This window comes from Amaranthus tricolor, chromosome 15, assembly GCF_026212465.1.
Source record: "Amaranthus tricolor cultivar Red isolate AtriRed21 chromosome 15, ASM2621246v1, whole genome shotgun sequence".
NCBI classification, from domain to species: Eukaryota; Viridiplantae; Streptophyta; class Magnoliopsida; order Caryophyllales; family Amaranthaceae; genus Amaranthus; species Amaranthus tricolor.
In genome coordinates this window covers 1,226,287-1,244,620 of record NC_080061.1, presented here as the reverse complement: position 1 = coordinate 1,244,620, position 18,334 = coordinate 1,226,287, and the positions used below count along the sequence as shown (strand labels likewise).

The 18,334-nt window shown below is 32.9% G+C and overlaps 2 protein-coding genes and 1 pseudogene across 2 annotated transcripts; 1 reads left to right on the top strand and 2 right to left on the bottom strand.

Moving 5' to 3' along the window:
• Positions 1-674: 674 nt before the first annotated feature.
• Positions 675-1,798, top strand: LOC130800871 (uncharacterized). The gene has a single exon (XM_057664580.1). It carries the CDS (start codon positions 858-860, stop codon positions 1,620-1,622), a length of 765 nt encoding a protein of 254 aa, XP_057520563.1. The 5' UTR covers positions 675-857; the 3' UTR covers positions 1,623-1,798.
• Positions 1,799-3,778: 1,980 nt separating this feature from the next.
• LOC130800869 (GDSL esterase/lipase At4g10955-like) lies at positions 3,779-9,799 on the bottom strand (annotated as a pseudogene).
• Positions 9,800-9,943: 144 nt separating this feature from the next.
• On the bottom strand, positions 9,944-15,956 carry LOC130800868 (UDP-glucose 4-epimerase GEPI48-like). Its single transcript, XM_057664579.1, has 9 exons — positions 15,446-15,956; positions 13,389-13,438; positions 12,963-13,098; positions 12,656-12,757; positions 12,326-12,553; positions 12,050-12,128; positions 11,687-11,769; positions 10,988-11,079; positions 9,944-10,327 (listed from the first exon to the last, which is right to left on the bottom strand). The coding sequence occupies exons 1-9, from the start codon at positions 15,626-15,628 to the stop codon at positions 10,234-10,236; spliced, it is 1,047 nt and encodes a 348-aa protein (XP_057520562.1). The 5' UTR covers positions 15,629-15,956; the 3' UTR covers positions 9,944-10,233.
• Between the last annotated feature and the right edge of the window lie 2,378 nt (positions 15,957-18,334).

The window sequence follows — 18,334 nt, the reverse complement described above, 5'->3', positions numbered from 1 at the left end:
TTGCATTTTTAAAATAAAAATAACCCCTTCATTCAGCTTAAAATGGAAAAATCACATTATTTTTTTAGTTTTGCTAAACAGATTTTTGTTAATAGTTGTTACTACTAATTTTTAAATATCTTTAAATAGTACTAATTAAGTTGGTCAGAACATATTTAAAGGTACTTCAGTTATCCATGTGATCTTAGGATATTTTTGTGTCTTTTATTGTTTGCCTAGTCATGGCAACTCAAAAAGACTTCTATATATGTTGTCTCTTCATTTTCACCCTATAAACTTTTTATATGCCCCAAAACGTAAATAAACTTTAAAATGAAATTTTTACCATCTATCTTTGACGTTAACTCAAGAATTTCTAAACCTCTTTCCACATTTCTCATGAGTCCTTGAAAAATATTTGTGGATAAATAGACGCCTGTATTCAAGTTAAATTTAATCATATAATTATATTTGTGTTTGTTAAAACGTGCTTAATAGTTCTACAAATTATTATATAGTCTTCTTTTTGAAAAAGAGTGAATATAATATGTCTGTTATCTTTTCTTTAGAGAATGTATTTTTTATAAGAGAATGTAAAACAATATTACAACATACCCCTCCATAAAACCCCAAAGACACATTTTACACTTTCTTTCAAAATTTCTTGATTGTATTGCACTTGGACTCCTTCATCAAAGCACAAAACCCAATAAAACCAAAAACAAAAGTCACTCTTTCACACATTACTTGGCTCACCCAACCCCACATTCCCCTCTACTTTTGACTTTGACATCCATTGTTTCCCTCCCAAATTCATTTCTTCACTTCTCTACTCTCTCCAACATACTCTTCAATACCCAAAACCATCATTTCCATCCATGAACAACAACAAACCTCCATTTCATCATCACCACAACAACCACCACCCACATCCTCCACCACCACATAACCGCCCTAACTACCCTCAACCACCACCACATAACCGCCCTAACTACCCTCAACCACCACCACATAACCGCCCTAACTACTCACAACCACCACCCTATAACCGCCGTCAACCACCAAAACCTCCCAAATCAACTCTTTCATCATGTATTGTAGCAACCATTTTCCTCCTTTTTCTCATAATCCTCATCTTCATACTATACTTCTCTCTTTTCAAACCCAAAAACCCATCCATATCCATAACCGCCGTTACACTCCCTTCCTTCACTCTCTCCACCAACTCCTCCACAGTCAGTTTCACCTTCTCCCTCTACGCCGCCGTTAAAAACCCTAACCGCGCCGTATTTACCCACTTCGACAGCTCACTTCAACTTCTCTACTTAGGTAATCAAGTCGGGTTTATGTTCATACCCGCCGGAAAAATCGAGCCGGGTAAAACGGAGCTTATGGCGGCGACTTTCTCCATTCAAGAGTTTCCGATCTCGAAAGGGAATGTTCCGACGACTGCGATGAGTATTGGGCCGCCAGTGAGTGATGGAATAGAGAGAGTAAAACCGGCAATGGAGGTTGAAATGAAGATGGAAATGGTGGGGAGAATTAGGGTTTTATGGTTTTTTAGTCATCATGTTGAAACAGTTTCGGATTGTCGGGTTGAGATTACTATCTATGATGGGTCTGTGCTTGGTTTCCATTGTTAGCTCACGTTAAGTTTTTTTTTTTTTTACATTTTATTTTTTTTTTATTTTTTTGGAGTATTTGAAGAATACTTTTTGGGATCTGTGTGAGGACTGAAGACTGAGAAGGAATTTTTTCATTGAACAAGTAGTGTAGTGGCGGAATTTTTTTTTAAGTTGGATTTTAATTGTAAAAAGATTTACTAGTTCTTATTATAATTAGTAGATAAATTTCTGACATTTTCTCAAATATATATATATATATATATATATATATAGATTTATATATATACACACACGAGGGATCCATTGAAAAGAGGTTGAAAATGAGAAGGGTAAGAAGAACTCTACACCCTTGATTTTATTAAAATAAAAAAAATCTATGGTCACGATTGAGCCAAAAGCTCATAATTATAAAAGTAACTATGTTACACAGAAAGATAACTATGAAATAATTTTTAAAATGTTCTTAATTAACATAGTATCTTGGTTACTATATATATAATATATATATATATATATATATATATATATATATATATATATATATATTATATAGTAACCAAACAAAACCAAATAAAAATCCTTCTCATCCTTTTCATTTTAAAATCATTTTTATTTGATCATATATATATATATATATATATATATATATATATATATATGATATTGGATTTATACGTAAACAATTAATTCAAATTAGTTCACTCTGCATTTAAAAAAAACCACTCTAATTTTCAAATGATTTTCGCTCTTTAAAATTAGAATTTTCTTAATTGGAAAAAAATAATACGTTTTCAAGTAAAGTTTGTTTTTCACTTTTCTTGCCTCAATTATTTTTGGGTGTTGCTATTTTTTGTTGATTAAAGGATAGGCCATAGATAATGAGAGATCGGTAAGAATCCAACCAACACTACACTTTAGCTGGAGTTGTTTGTCTTCATGACACTACTATCAACTGTTTTCTATTGTCAATTTAGTATACTAGTAAGTAGTAAGTATCTAAATTACAATTATTCAACATCCCACATTTATTGGCACGTAATCTATCCCACAAATCCCATACATATATTTAAAAGTGTTTAAATGGGTTAAAATTAATTCAATACGAAAATATTTCAAATCAATTTAAAATTGACCCTATCATAAAATAAAATTATACTCAAAAAAGTAATCTTACTCGAGATATAAAATTCAAAATCTAACCATAATTCAAATAAACAACCCTACACACATTCGTGCTCGATTGTAAACACCACTAACTACTGTTGTCTATTACCCCTGAGGCCAATAATGATGTGTGTTTCAAGGGATAAAGGAAAAGGATGCATAATAATGAGACATGTTTTTGAATTGCAACTTTTACTCTATCGCTTTGAATTAGTAGCAAAGAAAAATATGGTGTTTTTTTAAAATGTAAATATTTAACAATAAATGAAAAGAGATAAAAAATATCGTGTGAATAAAATTATAAGAAGAGTTAAAATGTATAAAATAAATTAAAATAAATGATTGAGCATTGTCTAAAAATAAAATTAATGCAAAATGAGGATAACGGAGTATGATACTCTATGAGTTGATTTTGCTTTCTTTATTTGATTGTTTCCATTGCCCGGCCCCTCTTTCTTACACTCCCTTGCTTTCTATTCTTTTCTTGCTTTGTTTATGAATCATGCTTTTCTCCCTTAAATACTTTTTTTCCTTGCCTCCTAAGCTATTTGTCTATTTGAGTAGTCATTAGTGAATGTAAAAAAGTGGTTAACAAAATATTCACATATGAGAACTTAGCCCAATAATATGAACAAGCTATTTGTCTTCAAATAATATGAACTTCATTCAATCACGATAAAACCTGATATGAACTTTATTTAATCACGATAAAACCTGATATGATATGAACTTTATTCAATCACGATAAAACCTTATATGATTTGATTCCATCCGCCCTAGTACTCTCCGAATTATAACAAAATCCAATCCAAGTTGAAACCAATTCAAACTTGGTAATGATTTTGCGTAGATCCAAATCCAAGATGACTTAGATCCTACCTGAGTCAAACCTTTGAGTTTATAAGACATGAGTTGAGCCCCATTGAGTAACATAATGTGCATCGCAAGGATGACCGTAAGAAGTTATCTAGACGCGGAAAATATATATATAGATAGCATAAAACACCGAATTTTTCTAGATAAGCGTAATAAGACACCCGTAATTCATCAAAATAAGACAAATATAAAAAGAAAAGAACAACCAACTGTCTCTTCTCTTTGTGGTAGGTAACATAAAACACAACCACTTCACTACTCTAAAAATCTGAACTCCCAAGTCAATATATCAATAAATGCAGTTTCAAATAGAAGTACAATACAAGAAAGGCGACGAAAATGGCTCCAAAATTAACTGTACAGATAAGCGTGGGTCTTAAAGTTAACCTGTGACTCGGGTTGCCACCATTGCATGAGCAGCAGCCATGTTGATCGTTAAGTAGGCGGAAGGAAGTAGATGAATTGGCTCTGCCTCATTGTTTCCCATAGCAGACATCAATAGACCTCCGAGAGAATGTTGAGTTGCCAGTTTTTCGATCTGTCCCACCTCGAGCTTCTCCATCTTTTCCCGGTGCTGAAAGTACCCGATGTATTCTGCACATATATGATCACCGGGATGCACGTATAGGTTTGGGACCCACGAAGCTATTGATGAGAAAGTCTCCATCGAACGATCTTTTTGCTTAGGCTGTTTTACAGCCTTGGCAAAGGCAAGTCCTGCTGTTATTACACTGCTCGCAACACGAAGCCCATGTTTCACAGTCTCGTTCTTTATTTGTTCTATCGGAGCTGAAATGAACGGTGGGTTAAATAGAAAAGTTTCAACGAAGGTTCCCATCACGGCCATCTCTTTTCCAGCGAGAATGCCCATGGCTGCCCCAAGGGAATGGCCCGCTAACCACACGTTGCGACCTTGAGACGAGGCAACCACGTCTCTTACTGCTTGGATGGCAATTCTCGAACGAGTTGTTTTGTGGAGTCCTTTTCGTACTATATGGAGATCCAACTCAATGTCTCGTGTTAGACTATCCCGACTGTTTAAAGTACCTCTGAAGGTGATAACAGAATGTGGGATTTCTTTAGTTACATGATCTGATCAGGATGTTTTCAGTTCATATTCATAAATGGCTCCGAATATAGAGTGATCAACATCATCAACAAGTTGTCGAATAAGTCGAAAATTAAAGAACTCCCACCAAGGGGGAGCAAGAGCATTGTCCGCATCACGCTTTTCTTGGCGATCTCGCTCAAGGATATAGACCCCAGCAACAAGAGATGCGGCAACAGACCTCCGGTGGTGTTCATTATCCCTGGATGTAGTCCATTAAAATATTAAATTCGGATCCAGAACAACGACAATTCAAAGCCTTAACACAAATTCTTGTGAAAGACGGTCTCTTTGAGAGACCATCTCTAATTGAGCTGACCCATAAAGGAAAATGTAGAGTATGTTACTCGGTGAGCATTAAGGATACGGTAAGTAGGCATTAAAGCTAATGTAAGTAGGCAACTAGGCATTAAGAATACAATAAGTTGATATTAAGCTTTAATAGGCTGGCTTGAAAGACGTCTTCTTAGGAGACCGGCTAAAGCCATAATCCACAGAGAACCTAAGGCCAATGTTCAGTAAAAACTTTCAAGATCAATCTCTTTCCCAACCATAATCACTACCCTCATTTGTTACTACCAACAATGAAACGACCCCTAAGTTTATAACGAATCATATTGCTTGGCGACATTGCCAACTAAGAAAACTAGAGTTTAGTATACATGATGCCATGGCAAGCTCCAAGCTCAAAAAAAGGTGTCCAATGTGCAATGGCAGTCTAAAAGAATAGTCATGAAGACAGAGATCTTACCAATCAACAACTGTAAGGTGCATTGGTCCAGCAGAGTGAAAATTCTCCCTATCACACACAGCAGCCATCACAAGTTTATGGACTACTTCTGTTTGATAACCTTTGACTCACTGCAATGAAATAAACAGAACGGGGTTAAAAGCAGCCTCAGATATATCCACCGCCAGTCGCCAAGAGACTTTGCACAAACAAAATTCGTTGATTTCAGAAAGCGGCAACATTTGCACAATACAAAGAATAGATCACAATTGAATTTTCATTTTTCAATTTTTATCATAAATTCATAACAATGAATGCAAAGAAATACACGAGTAATTTGAATGGTCAATTCATCATAGACACTTGGATATATCGAGGGAATACGGGGAGAGATCATAAACTAAATTGAGAATACAAATTCACAAATCAGAATTTGCATGCATAAGCGTTTTAAACATTCATGTCAATCAAAAGTCGCTTGCGTTGTGCAGCTGATAGAATTTTATAAACAATATGCACAAGCATCAAGAACTCGATTTATTATTGCATATTAAGATCTTGAATCAGAGATTGATCGAGGGATTTTTTTTTTGTCATTAAGGGAAGTGTTACCAATAAGCAATGAGCCAAGAATACAAAAAGTGGATGCATGATGTGGCTAAGTGTAAGACAGTCTCTTTTGTTTTTGGTTGATCGGTACTGTAGGCTCCGATACCATGATAAATTAGTTTACTGCACACAAGCCCCATGAGATTCTATCCTAAAACCAATTGGTAATAGAAGAAGAAGCTCATCAAACTTATATGTTAGTCAACCTCTTTTATGTGGATCATAAGTTATTTTCCAACAAAAATATGTACACTCATAAATCTAAGCATTGGCAATTTCGCAACTCCTTTCTTTCTATAGTGATTTTAAAAGTTCAACATTCTAATTCATACAATAGTGCTTGTTAAACGGACGTCACGTAAAACTTGCTGTTTAATATTCATAGGTAAGAGTCCTACTGATAAAATTTCAGCACAAATAAAAATTGTCCTTAATTTAGTATTCATAGGTAAAATATCCATCCAAATAAAGCTGAAATCTTTCATTTTCATTCATATTCTATACCCCATTGTTACAAACAAATTCTACAAAAGTCCAAAAACAAGTGAAGAAGAATCTAAGCAGGTGAATAAATTGAAAGAAGCCAGACAACATAAAATCATTTGCTCTCAGCCATTTCACATTATAGCATGTCCATAATCAGGCATGTTCCCAAATACAAGTAAATTCTTAATAATAATTAATTAATTAGAAATCTTAGTTAACAATTATAATTAAAAGGAGCCCAGTAAGCATCTTTCAAACTCAAAGTTCCCCCAAAACCAACATCGTTTTTAATATGATTCCAGATATGATCAATCAAGAGTTCCAATGAGATCCGGTGCATATGTTGGCATGATCCCACCCTTTTCTTATCCAAGGACCCAATCAATAAACCCCAACCCAAATTTCTTCACTAAAGTTTTGAACTTTCTAAGCAAAAACACAATCATAAAATAAATGAGGAACAAACCATTCTCTTACATAAACTTATATTTGAAATACAATGTTCTAAATCACATTAAATCATTAAGAAAGATACAATCAAAGATCAAACACATACAAATTAAATGTACCCTTTTGCACAAATTGAACTATTACCTTCAAATGGGATCTAATTAACAATAATAGCATGAAAAAAGAGGGGAAATGAGTAGAAGAATGTACCTTTTTAATGGAATATTAAAACCAACAACAATAATGTTGATTACATTCAACACCATCATACAAAAGCTTTCATTTTTAATTCTCTTATAACAAAAAAATACGGGTGAGAACTGAGATGTCCTTTTTTGCAAAATGGGTTGAGGGTTTTTGTTCTTGATTAATGGAGAGAAGAGAAAATATGCAAAGAATAGATCCCAATTCCCAGGTTTCTATCGGAAGTGATTTATGTGTGTAGTCGTGTAGACAATTACAAAACTGTGTCGTTTTTGGAGTCATCAAGTGAATTTGAAGCCACGTTTTTTGCCATGGTGGAATTATGAATCTTGAATCACGGCCTTTCTTTTGTCTTTAATTAAGCTTTTTCTCAAATAACCCAATTACTGAATAACAGTTCATTATTCATTGGCATGGAGTATTTGATTTGTCATGTTTTAATCGTGTAGTTAAGATTTTCGGTAGAAACTAGAAAAGGCACTAGTATGACACTAAATCAACTAGAATTTGTTAATTTTGATTTTGAGTCTATATGTTGTATCTTGAAAACAGATATATGATGTAGTTTTTGAAGTGAATTTTAATTTTAAATGTTTATTTGACTAATTTTAGGAGATTTAATATAGGAATTTTAATACTTAATGTAATATATGAATTGTATGAAGGATTGTAATTATGAAATTCGTGTCATGTTGGGTAACTATGAGTTGTGCTGTAATGAGTTATGTATCTGATGTGTTAAATTCTGAAAAGTCAAATGATAATGTGTTGTGACGTAATGTGCTTGTAATCTTCAAAGAATGACTAGTGAACAACTAATGTATGTAAGTCAAGTCATGTCGTGTCGTGTCGTGTCATGTCGCGTTGTGTCGTGTTATGGACCATAACACAAATTTCTTTCAAAAAGTTTTTTCTCAAAATTGATTAGAAATTGACAATATACCTTGCTATTTAAAAAAAATGGTGAACATAATTTGCCAGTTAGCGAAATGTGCTGGACTATGAAAAGGATGTGCCCGTGGCACACTGTGTTGGTTTGGCTTGATTGTTCTCCTGACCTTCTCGCCATATATTTGAACCTAAGGCTATTAAGGATATGAAACTTATTTAGTAACAAGCTCAAACTAAATCATGCCTCGCCCAATTAAGAAAAAAATCAATATCCAATTCAGAAGAATTGATCAACACGCTTACCATGTGAAAGACTAATAATAGAACATTGCAAAGTACAGAGCATAGATGTACAAAATGAAACAAGCAAACGGGAATTAGAGCAATCAAGGATCCATGGATCATTAACACATTAATGTTGACATGTGGAGTATATCACATTACATTATTTCAATTTCAAAGAATCATAGATTTATATTTACGGTTTATCCACCTACTTTTTTTTTTTTAAGTGATGAACTTTATATTACATTATTACAAGGGCATAGCATAGATTACGCTTATACCTCATGAAATCAAATGAGTTATAATCATTAGTTTAAACTCATTTGTTTCTAACAATCATGAAATCAAATGCGTAACAATCTTATTTAAGAATGTTAAAATTCACTTGAGGATAAAAAAGATCTAGACTTAGATATTAAAATGACAAAAAAAATCGAAATGAAAGAAGAAAAAAATCTATATGAACAACCACTAAAATTAATACATTAATTGATATAACTATTCTCAATTCTTTAGGATTAAAACTCTGACATTATTATTGTAAACCTTTCCTGAAAATTATATTTTTATATTTCAATAATGACATGAAGTTAGTTACTATACATGATAAACCGAAAAAATATGATAAACCGAAAGAATATGAGTTGAGAATAGCCAATTGTTATGAAATTATGGGATAATAATGGGCTCGTTCTTTGCATGTTGGAGTATATACTTCAATATGTTATTAACTTATTATCATAGCAAATAGGAGTACATCACATTTTCCTACCAAACCCATGTCATAACTCACAGATTAGAGGAGAACAACGCAGTAAGTAGTCCGTTATTGTGTCAGACAAATAAGCAAATCATAACCTTATAAGTTATAAACTATAATCATCTTTGAATAATTTAAAAACTAGGTAAAATGAATTAATAAATGAAGAAAACTGGCATATTCTTCTTCATGTATCCCTTCTAATAAAACAAAACAAAACTCCCCTACTCTTTCTTCCTAACGATGAGATTCAATTCTCACCACCTATATAAAGGAACAATTTTTCCTCTCTTATTGCCGGTAGACGGTAGGGGATTAACCCTACCTAATAAAACAAAACTAAAAGAAAAACAAACTTTTATGCACAAGCAAATTACCTGATCTATATTACATAATTCAAATAATGAAATATCTTGTAAAACAATTAAACCGACCAGTAAAGAATCATTATAATACCAATAAAGAATAATCATAATTCACTAAAACTAAAAAATAACCAGTCAAAAAAATTAAATATATCATAACAAAAAGGTGCCTAATCAAAGAATAAAACCCTAAATTTGATTTGTACCATAATCTGATCCTACAATAAATCCTAAAAAATACAAAAATTAAGGTATCCAAGTTGTTGCTTCAAAACAAGTTGTAATAGCTTCAGGATGACATGGAAAAGAAAGCGACTAATCCTGAAGCAATGAACTTTCTAGCAATAGGAAAGATTGAAGAATTCCCAACGCAAAACAACTTGCAGTATTTTCAGCCAAAATGATAGCACATGAAAAATAATTGATCTTCTCAATAGAATATACCCTTTCTTTTTTCCCCTTTTATATATTACCTATTAATTAGATAAATACATGTCAATGCCCATTTACACTAACATCAATGGGTATTATATTTTTCCATATAAATCAATTTTTATTTTGATGCTATATATTCCTAAAGTTAGGCTGGATGAATGCAGTATAGTGGTGTAGCAACAGGTGGTAAGCTGTACCAAATGGGATAAGATTGTACATGTGTGTAATTTTATTTTTCTGTCGTCTGTGCTGTGCTGATGAGTCTATCAGTCTTCCTTATCAGGTGAGCCGTAACCGTAAGGATTCTTGCTAGCCCAGTTCCATTGATCACGACACATCTCATCAATTCCGTATTTGGCCCTGGCAAAAACGCAAAAGTTTCGCAATGTTTATGTTATTTGGTAGTTATAACTTATAACAATGTCAAAAGTCTAATCTCAACAAAATGGAGTCGACTACATAAACCAGAATATATCAACATTCATAAGATCTTGTTATCTTGTCTAGTTGTCTTACATACCATATCATTTGAAAAGGTGACATTTGTTGGAGAAAATAACTTTCAAATTAGAAATCAAGTGACTCAGGCGTTGTCCATTCAATGGAGCAAAGACTTATAGTTTATATTGGTTAGGGTTTATAATGGACTAGTAATTGGCTATTTAAACCATGTGTAACTTCTAAGACTCGAGTTTTGTTTTAGTTAGAGCAAGTACCACCTCCCCAGAGCAAGGTCCTGGGTTGGATCCTCACCTAGCCATCCCCTTCAGCCCTTCCCTTAGCCTACCCTATAATCTAGAAAAAATTCATAAGCACCTTCTTATTTATGTGAAGTTTCAGTTGTTGTCTGCTATTAAGGATCAATCGGAATCAACATCTATGTTATTTACGAGCTGATACATGACCCCTCCAAACACCAAACCCCTGCGAGTCACTTAATGATACTTGGATAATCAAATATTGTGTTGTAAAGAAACTTAGATGGTGAGTATCAATATATCCGTCAGAGGTAGAACTTACTTCCAATTTAGTTCCCGTTCTGCTTTCTCTGTTGAGGCGTATACAATCTCAGCATCACCAGGGCGTCTTTCAGCCATTACAAGAGGAATTTTCTGAAAAGATAGCAGTAGTTAGTTCACAAAAGGGTTCAAAGTAACAAAGAGGAAAAGAAAATCCTGTAACAAGACTACAATCAAGTGCAAAGATATTTAGGGACCAGAACTGATATAGACAAAAATGAGTACAACCCCGTTAAAATTAACACATAGAAGAAAGCACTACTAATTACTACAGGTGAAACAGAACCGAAATAAACTTCCTAGCCTTTGCAGAAGCGATAAGTTAATCCTAAACAATGAATTCTACATGAAGTAATCAAAAAAAAAGCTAAAAAGCAGGACAGCGAAAACTGCTACTACATCCATGGCAACCGAAGTTTAGGTGAGCTAAGTCTACAAGTTGACAATTTCAGTATAAAATGGAGAAAGTAGTGCCCGTAAAAAACTTCAATTGTGATGTATTAAAGGATTCAACAACCCAATCACTGCTACAACACAGAAGAATAGGAGTCCATCCAGAAAAACAGAGCAAAAGACCCAGATTAGAAGACCATAAAAATATTTTTTGTGTACGCTTCCATTAATATACACGGCTTCATTTTTTGTCCACAGAAAAACACAGGCAACCCTAAAAGGAGTAAAAGGCTCGAGCAGTCTTTACCTTTCCAGATGCTTTCTCAAATGCAGCTACCATCTCCAATACTGTTGTACCCTTTCCAGTTCCCAAATTGTAGACTTCACAAGCTGCAAATAGTTTCCTTGTTTTTCAGCACTTTACAAGTCTAAAAAAACTCACTACGCTATTTCTATAAAGTGGAGTTTCTTTAATAACTTGAGCCATCAGAACTAACTGAAATGTCAGGCGGGAATTATGACTCATCAGAGGGCAACAAATTGTGGCTTAAAGGCTCAAAGATACCAGCATAGATTAGAAAGACTGCAGTCTAATAGATGAAACTACAAAATAGATGTTCAAGAGTCCAACTAAAAACATTTCACTTTGGGAGTTTTAACACATACTAACCTATATTTGCATCAAAAAGCTTCTTCAGTGCCGCTATGTGTCCATCAGCCAAATCAACAACATGAATGTAGTCACGAACCTAGTATACATCATTAATAAGAAACATAAATCATGGTATCCTAAATTGTACAGAACTTTAAAAATCCTGGCATACAATATACTATAGTGCAGAATGAAGGCCATAAAAGCAGACAGAAATGAAACTTTTAAAGGATTCATATGCAAACACAAAAAGGATTCAGAACAGCAGCATAACATAATTCCTGAATAACATACCCCGGTGCCATCTCTAGTCTTGTAATCAGTCCCATACACCATTAAGTGAGGCCTTCTTCCAACAGCAACTTGCTGCACAAAAGGCATTAGGTTGTTTGGAACTCCACGAGGATCTTCACCAATATGCCCACTAGGGTGAGCACCCACTGGATTAAAGTATCTTAGAAGAATAATTTTCCACTCAGCATCAGAGCGCTGGACATCGCGGCATATTTCTTCAATAAAGAGCTGCATTAAAGAAGCACACCGGAAAAAAGTTTAATCAGCATAAAGTCTGGCATTTTGCAGAATCAACCAAATAGGATACTCCTGTTCATACTCTTAACACACCTTGGTTCGACCATATGGATTTGCTGCAGATAATGGAAACTCCTCAGTGCAAGGCACTTCTTTAGGCCAGCCATACACAGTTGCTGACGAGGAGAAGACAAGCTGAAACATGTTCAAAAAGTAGAATAAGCAGTAAATTTACAATGAAGATTACGCACATATCTTAAAACATAATAAGCATTCTAAAACAAATTGATTGTTTCAATGGATTACTGCAAAGGTTCATCGAAGAACTTCAAACATGTATGTAAATCTATTCTAGGCAATATGACAGAATTCATTCCAATAAGAATAGAGAAAATTATACCGTCTTGCATCCATTAGCAGACATGACTTCCAGTAGGTTAACTGTACCAATGATGTTGTTATTGTAATAAAGCAATGGTTTCTGAACACTTTCACCCACTGCTTTCAATCCAGCAAAGTGAATGACAGCATCAAATCTGAAACAGGGAAAAGAAGATTACATAAGTTAACGGTGTAATAAGTTTCGATCATTGTAAATTAGAGGACCTCAATATATATGGCAGGAGGTGAAACTAAGGGTTCAAGGCTCCAAGACAACTTTTTCTGGAAACCTAAGTGCTCTCAATGGAGGCAAAAGTTCAAACCGTATATTAGACCACGCACATTGGCTAGCCCATAATAAAGAGAGAATAATTTGAAAAGAGAGAAATCTTGAATGTAGGAAAGAACAAGAAAGATGGTTCTAAAAGTAAAACAGTATCCTTACTTTGTTGAAGAAAAGAGTTTCTGAACAGCTGGTTTGTCCCGAAGATCCATCTGTACAGAGTAGTAAAAACTCAAATAAATGTCTTTGTGTGGAGAAGATTACCAGAAGAAAATAATAGACATAAAATCATAGCCAGCAAAATGTAGGTCGGAAAAAGCTTGATGCGCTCAAACAAAAGCATCATATAGCAAAGCAAAGCACAACAAAATAAGTTGAAATGTGTGGAGTACTTCTAGCATTTAAAATTAATTATATTTGAGTCAACACAAAAGTATTTATTGGGAAGTTCACCTTTACTTCAGTTACCAGTGATCCTTTAATCAATTACTGGCACTTAAAGGAAATCAAATTCCACAAGTACATCACATGGAGTGTTGATGAGACATAAGTGCAAAAATTTTGCATCTGGTAAGGACCAGCAATCAGCATCTGGACCTACATGACTACATAACTGGATACGTATATGGGCAGTGAACACTACAAATTAGACACTTGTTTTGAAACAAAGGATGCAAGCTTTAAATTAAAATAATGGAGCCCAGGAGCGAGGCATAGGGTATAAAATTTAATATTACATTGATTTTACAAAAAAAGTAATATTACCACAGGCTTTAGTCCTTACATAATTTAAGAGAAACGATATATAAAGAAAAATTTCAACAATTTTCTTAATTTTTGAAATATTACTTCCACCAGTATAACTAAATTATTTTCTTCCCTAAAATTTCTTGCCTGATGTTAGATGTCCTAATAGTTATTAGAGGGGAATATAGATAGTATACAGTATACACTAAAACCTCCTCTGCATAAAGCACCAAGTCACCAACAGTGCTTGACAAGGTTAATCTTGGAGACTTGGACTATTAATTTCTTAAAAGATACACCAGTTTTCCACATTTGCATATATAGTAATTTTACAATATTTCATACTTTCCCATTTTGACTAACTTATTATTCCGAGTTTGACTTTGTAAATTTCATAATACAAAATTTACAAAATCATGCTAATCTGTGCCTTTGATTCTCTCTCTAAACAATACTAGTAGTGTAGTATTTAGAAAAAATAAGTAAAATTCAGCAAATAAACGAGTAAAAGTTAATTTTCTTCGATAAAAATATATACTTTTCGGAAGAAAAAAGTGAAAATCAGTAAAAATAAATACAATTCAACAAAAGTAAATTCAAATTAATAGGCGAAAAAACACAGAACTTAAGATTTAATGTATTTCTAACATAATACTATTAGTATTGAGAATTAATCACATGTCTATCACTTTTATACTCATTTGAAAGAACAATAACTTTTTTTTGGTCTATTATTGGGATTGAAAATTTATTATAGTAATGTACAACTTAGGCACTTAGCTTAATATAAGCAAATCATAAGCCTGTAGTGTAGCATTACTTAAAATTCATAATTTCATAAAAATACGTAGGTGACAACTAAATAAAGCCGAAGGCCAACCTACGAATCTTCGAATGGAGAAATTTAAATTAAATTAAATTAAGAAAGCCAGCGTGTTTAGAACTAAAATAATATTATTGCCTAAATTAATCACAAATGGTCACGGAAGAGCTTTTCTCCAATAATATTGTAGTAGATTAGTAGTAATAACAGGCGAACAGCATTTCAATGCAATGGAAGAATTTATTCCTCACACCTCACAAAAAAGCCAATTTTCTTCCAACCGCAAAAGCATAAAAATCAAACAACGTGACAACAATGATTAAAGAGATCACATGCTTCTTCACCTCTCCAACAATAACTAACCAAAATTAAAAATAAAAAAAAATAAAACCAAATTCAAACCCTCCAAAACAGAACAATGACGAAATTAACTCGAAACGTCGCCATAAAAATCCACGACTACAAATAACAGTAAAGAAATAAAATTCAATTAAACAACTCCACAATTCTAGAATTCATACGATCCACCGACTCATCAACAAACCAAAACTAAATCAAAAATCAATCAAATTCCACAATTCAAACGCGCATGATTCAATAGTTAAAACTCAAAATTGCAATTAAAAATTGAAAGAAAATAATCAATTACCTTATGAAAAGAGAGATTAGAGGAGAACTCGGAAGCAAGTTCTTTGACTCGGTGGATAGCGAGTTCCGACGAGTTATCAAGGTTATCAATAACGACGACTTTATAACCGCCGAGCAAAAGCTGAAGAGTTGTGTGACTACCTATGTATCCGGCTCCTCCGGTGACCAGAATGTTTCTCGCCATTTTTATAGATTTTTTCAGATAACGCGTGCAGCCGAGAATGGAAACTACCTATAATTCGTTCTAGAAAGATCCAAAATTTGAGAAGGAAAGATAGAGGGAGGGAGGGAATGCCACAGAGATGAAATTGAAATTTGGAAATAAGGAGAAATAAAGGTGATAGGGAGATAAATCATAAAAGGGTGAGGTGAGGAGAGTATATATAACAGAACATTCCCCTCCCCGCAGGCTACAAGGGGGCACAGTTTTTGTGTGGGGGTTGTTGTTGATGGATGGGATCCCAATGGGTAAAGAAGTTTGGGAGAAGTCAAAAACGGGTAAATAGGACTATGTGATATAATGATAGAAGAAAAGTTAGATGGTTGGCTTTGTTGTTTTTGGATTGTTTATATTAAAATTTAAGTAGGAATTGTATAGTATTTAAATATTTATGTATTCATTTATAATTATTGTTAAATAATTACTATGAGTAATAAATAAAAAATATTCTTTATTTTTATAAAAAAATGAGTGATATCTTTTTTATCTGTCTTATAAATATGTAATTATTAGAAACAATAGTAAAGATAGGCTCCAATCGTATTATGCTTATTGTAGACGGTGACTGAACATGTCAATAATAGGGCGGAATGCGCCTAAGTGTGTCAGGGGTAGGGAAGGTTTCACCTAAGTGTGTCGTAGGTGGGGTTGCTCGTGTTATTCGAGGTGGAGCACCAAAACACACGGTTTAGCATGTTAAAGTGTCTTGTTGTGTTGTGTTTGTCTCATATTATATGTTATTTAAATAAATAACTGTTAAAACTGAATAGTTCATTCAAAATAATTAATGTACCACCCCCACCTTGTCATTGTAGGGTTTGTAGGCTGACTCCACATACGAATACGAATATATTTCATCGCACTTTATATTTATTGTTGGTGTTTACCCTTCAAATGAAATTGTATCTTGTGTTCTTGTTAATATGGATAGAACTATCAATTCATTTTATGTAATCAAATTAGATAGCAAAATGATACTTCTATCAAATTGACTTTACAGCTCTGATTAGTTGTTGGTATTAAATAATGAAATGATAATGAAAAATTAATGTAAATTTAGTAGAAAACTGTTTTGACAAGTTTATAAGTCATGCTTAGAGATGTTTAAAATTGACCTAATTAATCAAAAACCAAAAAACCATATATAAAATCAAAAATTATATTGTCAAGATATTTAGATATACTCAAAACAGATACTCAAAACTAGTTCAAACACTCGAATTATCGTCTACATAATTCTACTTTAATTACACTATTTTTTTCACAAAGTTTATTTCAAATAATTATCATTTAAAGATGTAATATTAGATGGTAATTAAAATGAGTAAAAAGAATTTATAATTACAGTTTCATCACTAATTCACTATGGAAATAAATTGGTATATTTCATTTATAATTTACTCTATAAATTAATTCATTCGGTCTTCTAGGAAACCATTTCTATAAGAGACGTCTTTTAGGCCCAACCCATTAAAGCTTAATGTCTATTTTTCGTATCTTTAATGCCTACTTACACTAGCATTAATGTCTACTTACCATATCCTTAATATTTACTTACAATATCCATGATGCCTATTTAGTATCCTTAATGCATACTTACATTATCCATAAATGCTTATTTATCGTATCTTTAATGCCTACTTACAATATCCCTAATTTTCACTAGGTAGAGCGTGCAATATTTACAATATTTTTAAAGTCAACTTGTAATATTCTTAATATCCATCGAGCAACTTATTCTATAATTTTTTTTATAGACCGATTCAATTAAAAATGGGCTCTAAAAAAAATACTAGTTTAAAGTCGGTTGGTAGTTAGAAAAACGGAAGAGCAACAACCGAACAGGTAAGCCACGTGGAAGGATGATTGTAAATAAAACAGGGTGATCCATTTTAATCCCCGGGGCCCGGATCCCTCTTTGACCAAACGACGCAGTTTGCTTTGCATTGATGTTAAAGTGCCAAACTCATTACACTTGGTAGTCGATACACGTAATCACCTTCTCCTTTATTGAATGTGGACTTTTTTCAACTTTACTTCAGCATTTCCACAAAGTGACCATTCTAGCTTTCGCCTAATATCAAGGATCCATCTCCATTTTACAAGATTTGAAGTGAATGTGTAACAAATTTTGATAGATAGTATTTGATAAATAATATTAGATTTTTATTTTGATTTTATGCTTTTGGTAGATTTAAAAAGTCAAAAAACGTGTTTAAATTATAAAAAGAAAAGATTCTGAGCATTTTTAACATGTTCAATGGATCTCAAAAAGTTGGTTTCTTAATATAAATTTTCGTAGTACATATCAAGTGTTAAAAGATACAAAATTGTTAACAAAATATCATAATTTTTATAAATTGCACAAGTCTATCAAAGAGTTTTTCAATTTTTACTCTGCCGCTAATAATTATAAGCCAAAATGACAAAATTAAATTTGTTGGCTTACTTTTTCTTTAATAAACAGTCACAAACAATATAATTCGACTAAACATATTCATAAGTAGCTTACTTATCCAATTAGTTTAAAATTGATAAAAAACTAACAGCTAACAGTTCAGAGGCAATATCAAATTACCAAAAATTCCTATTTCTTATGAGGAATTATTCCAAACAAATAGGTTAAAACTTTAAAAATCATTGTTGAATAAATTGTTTGCATCAATGAAT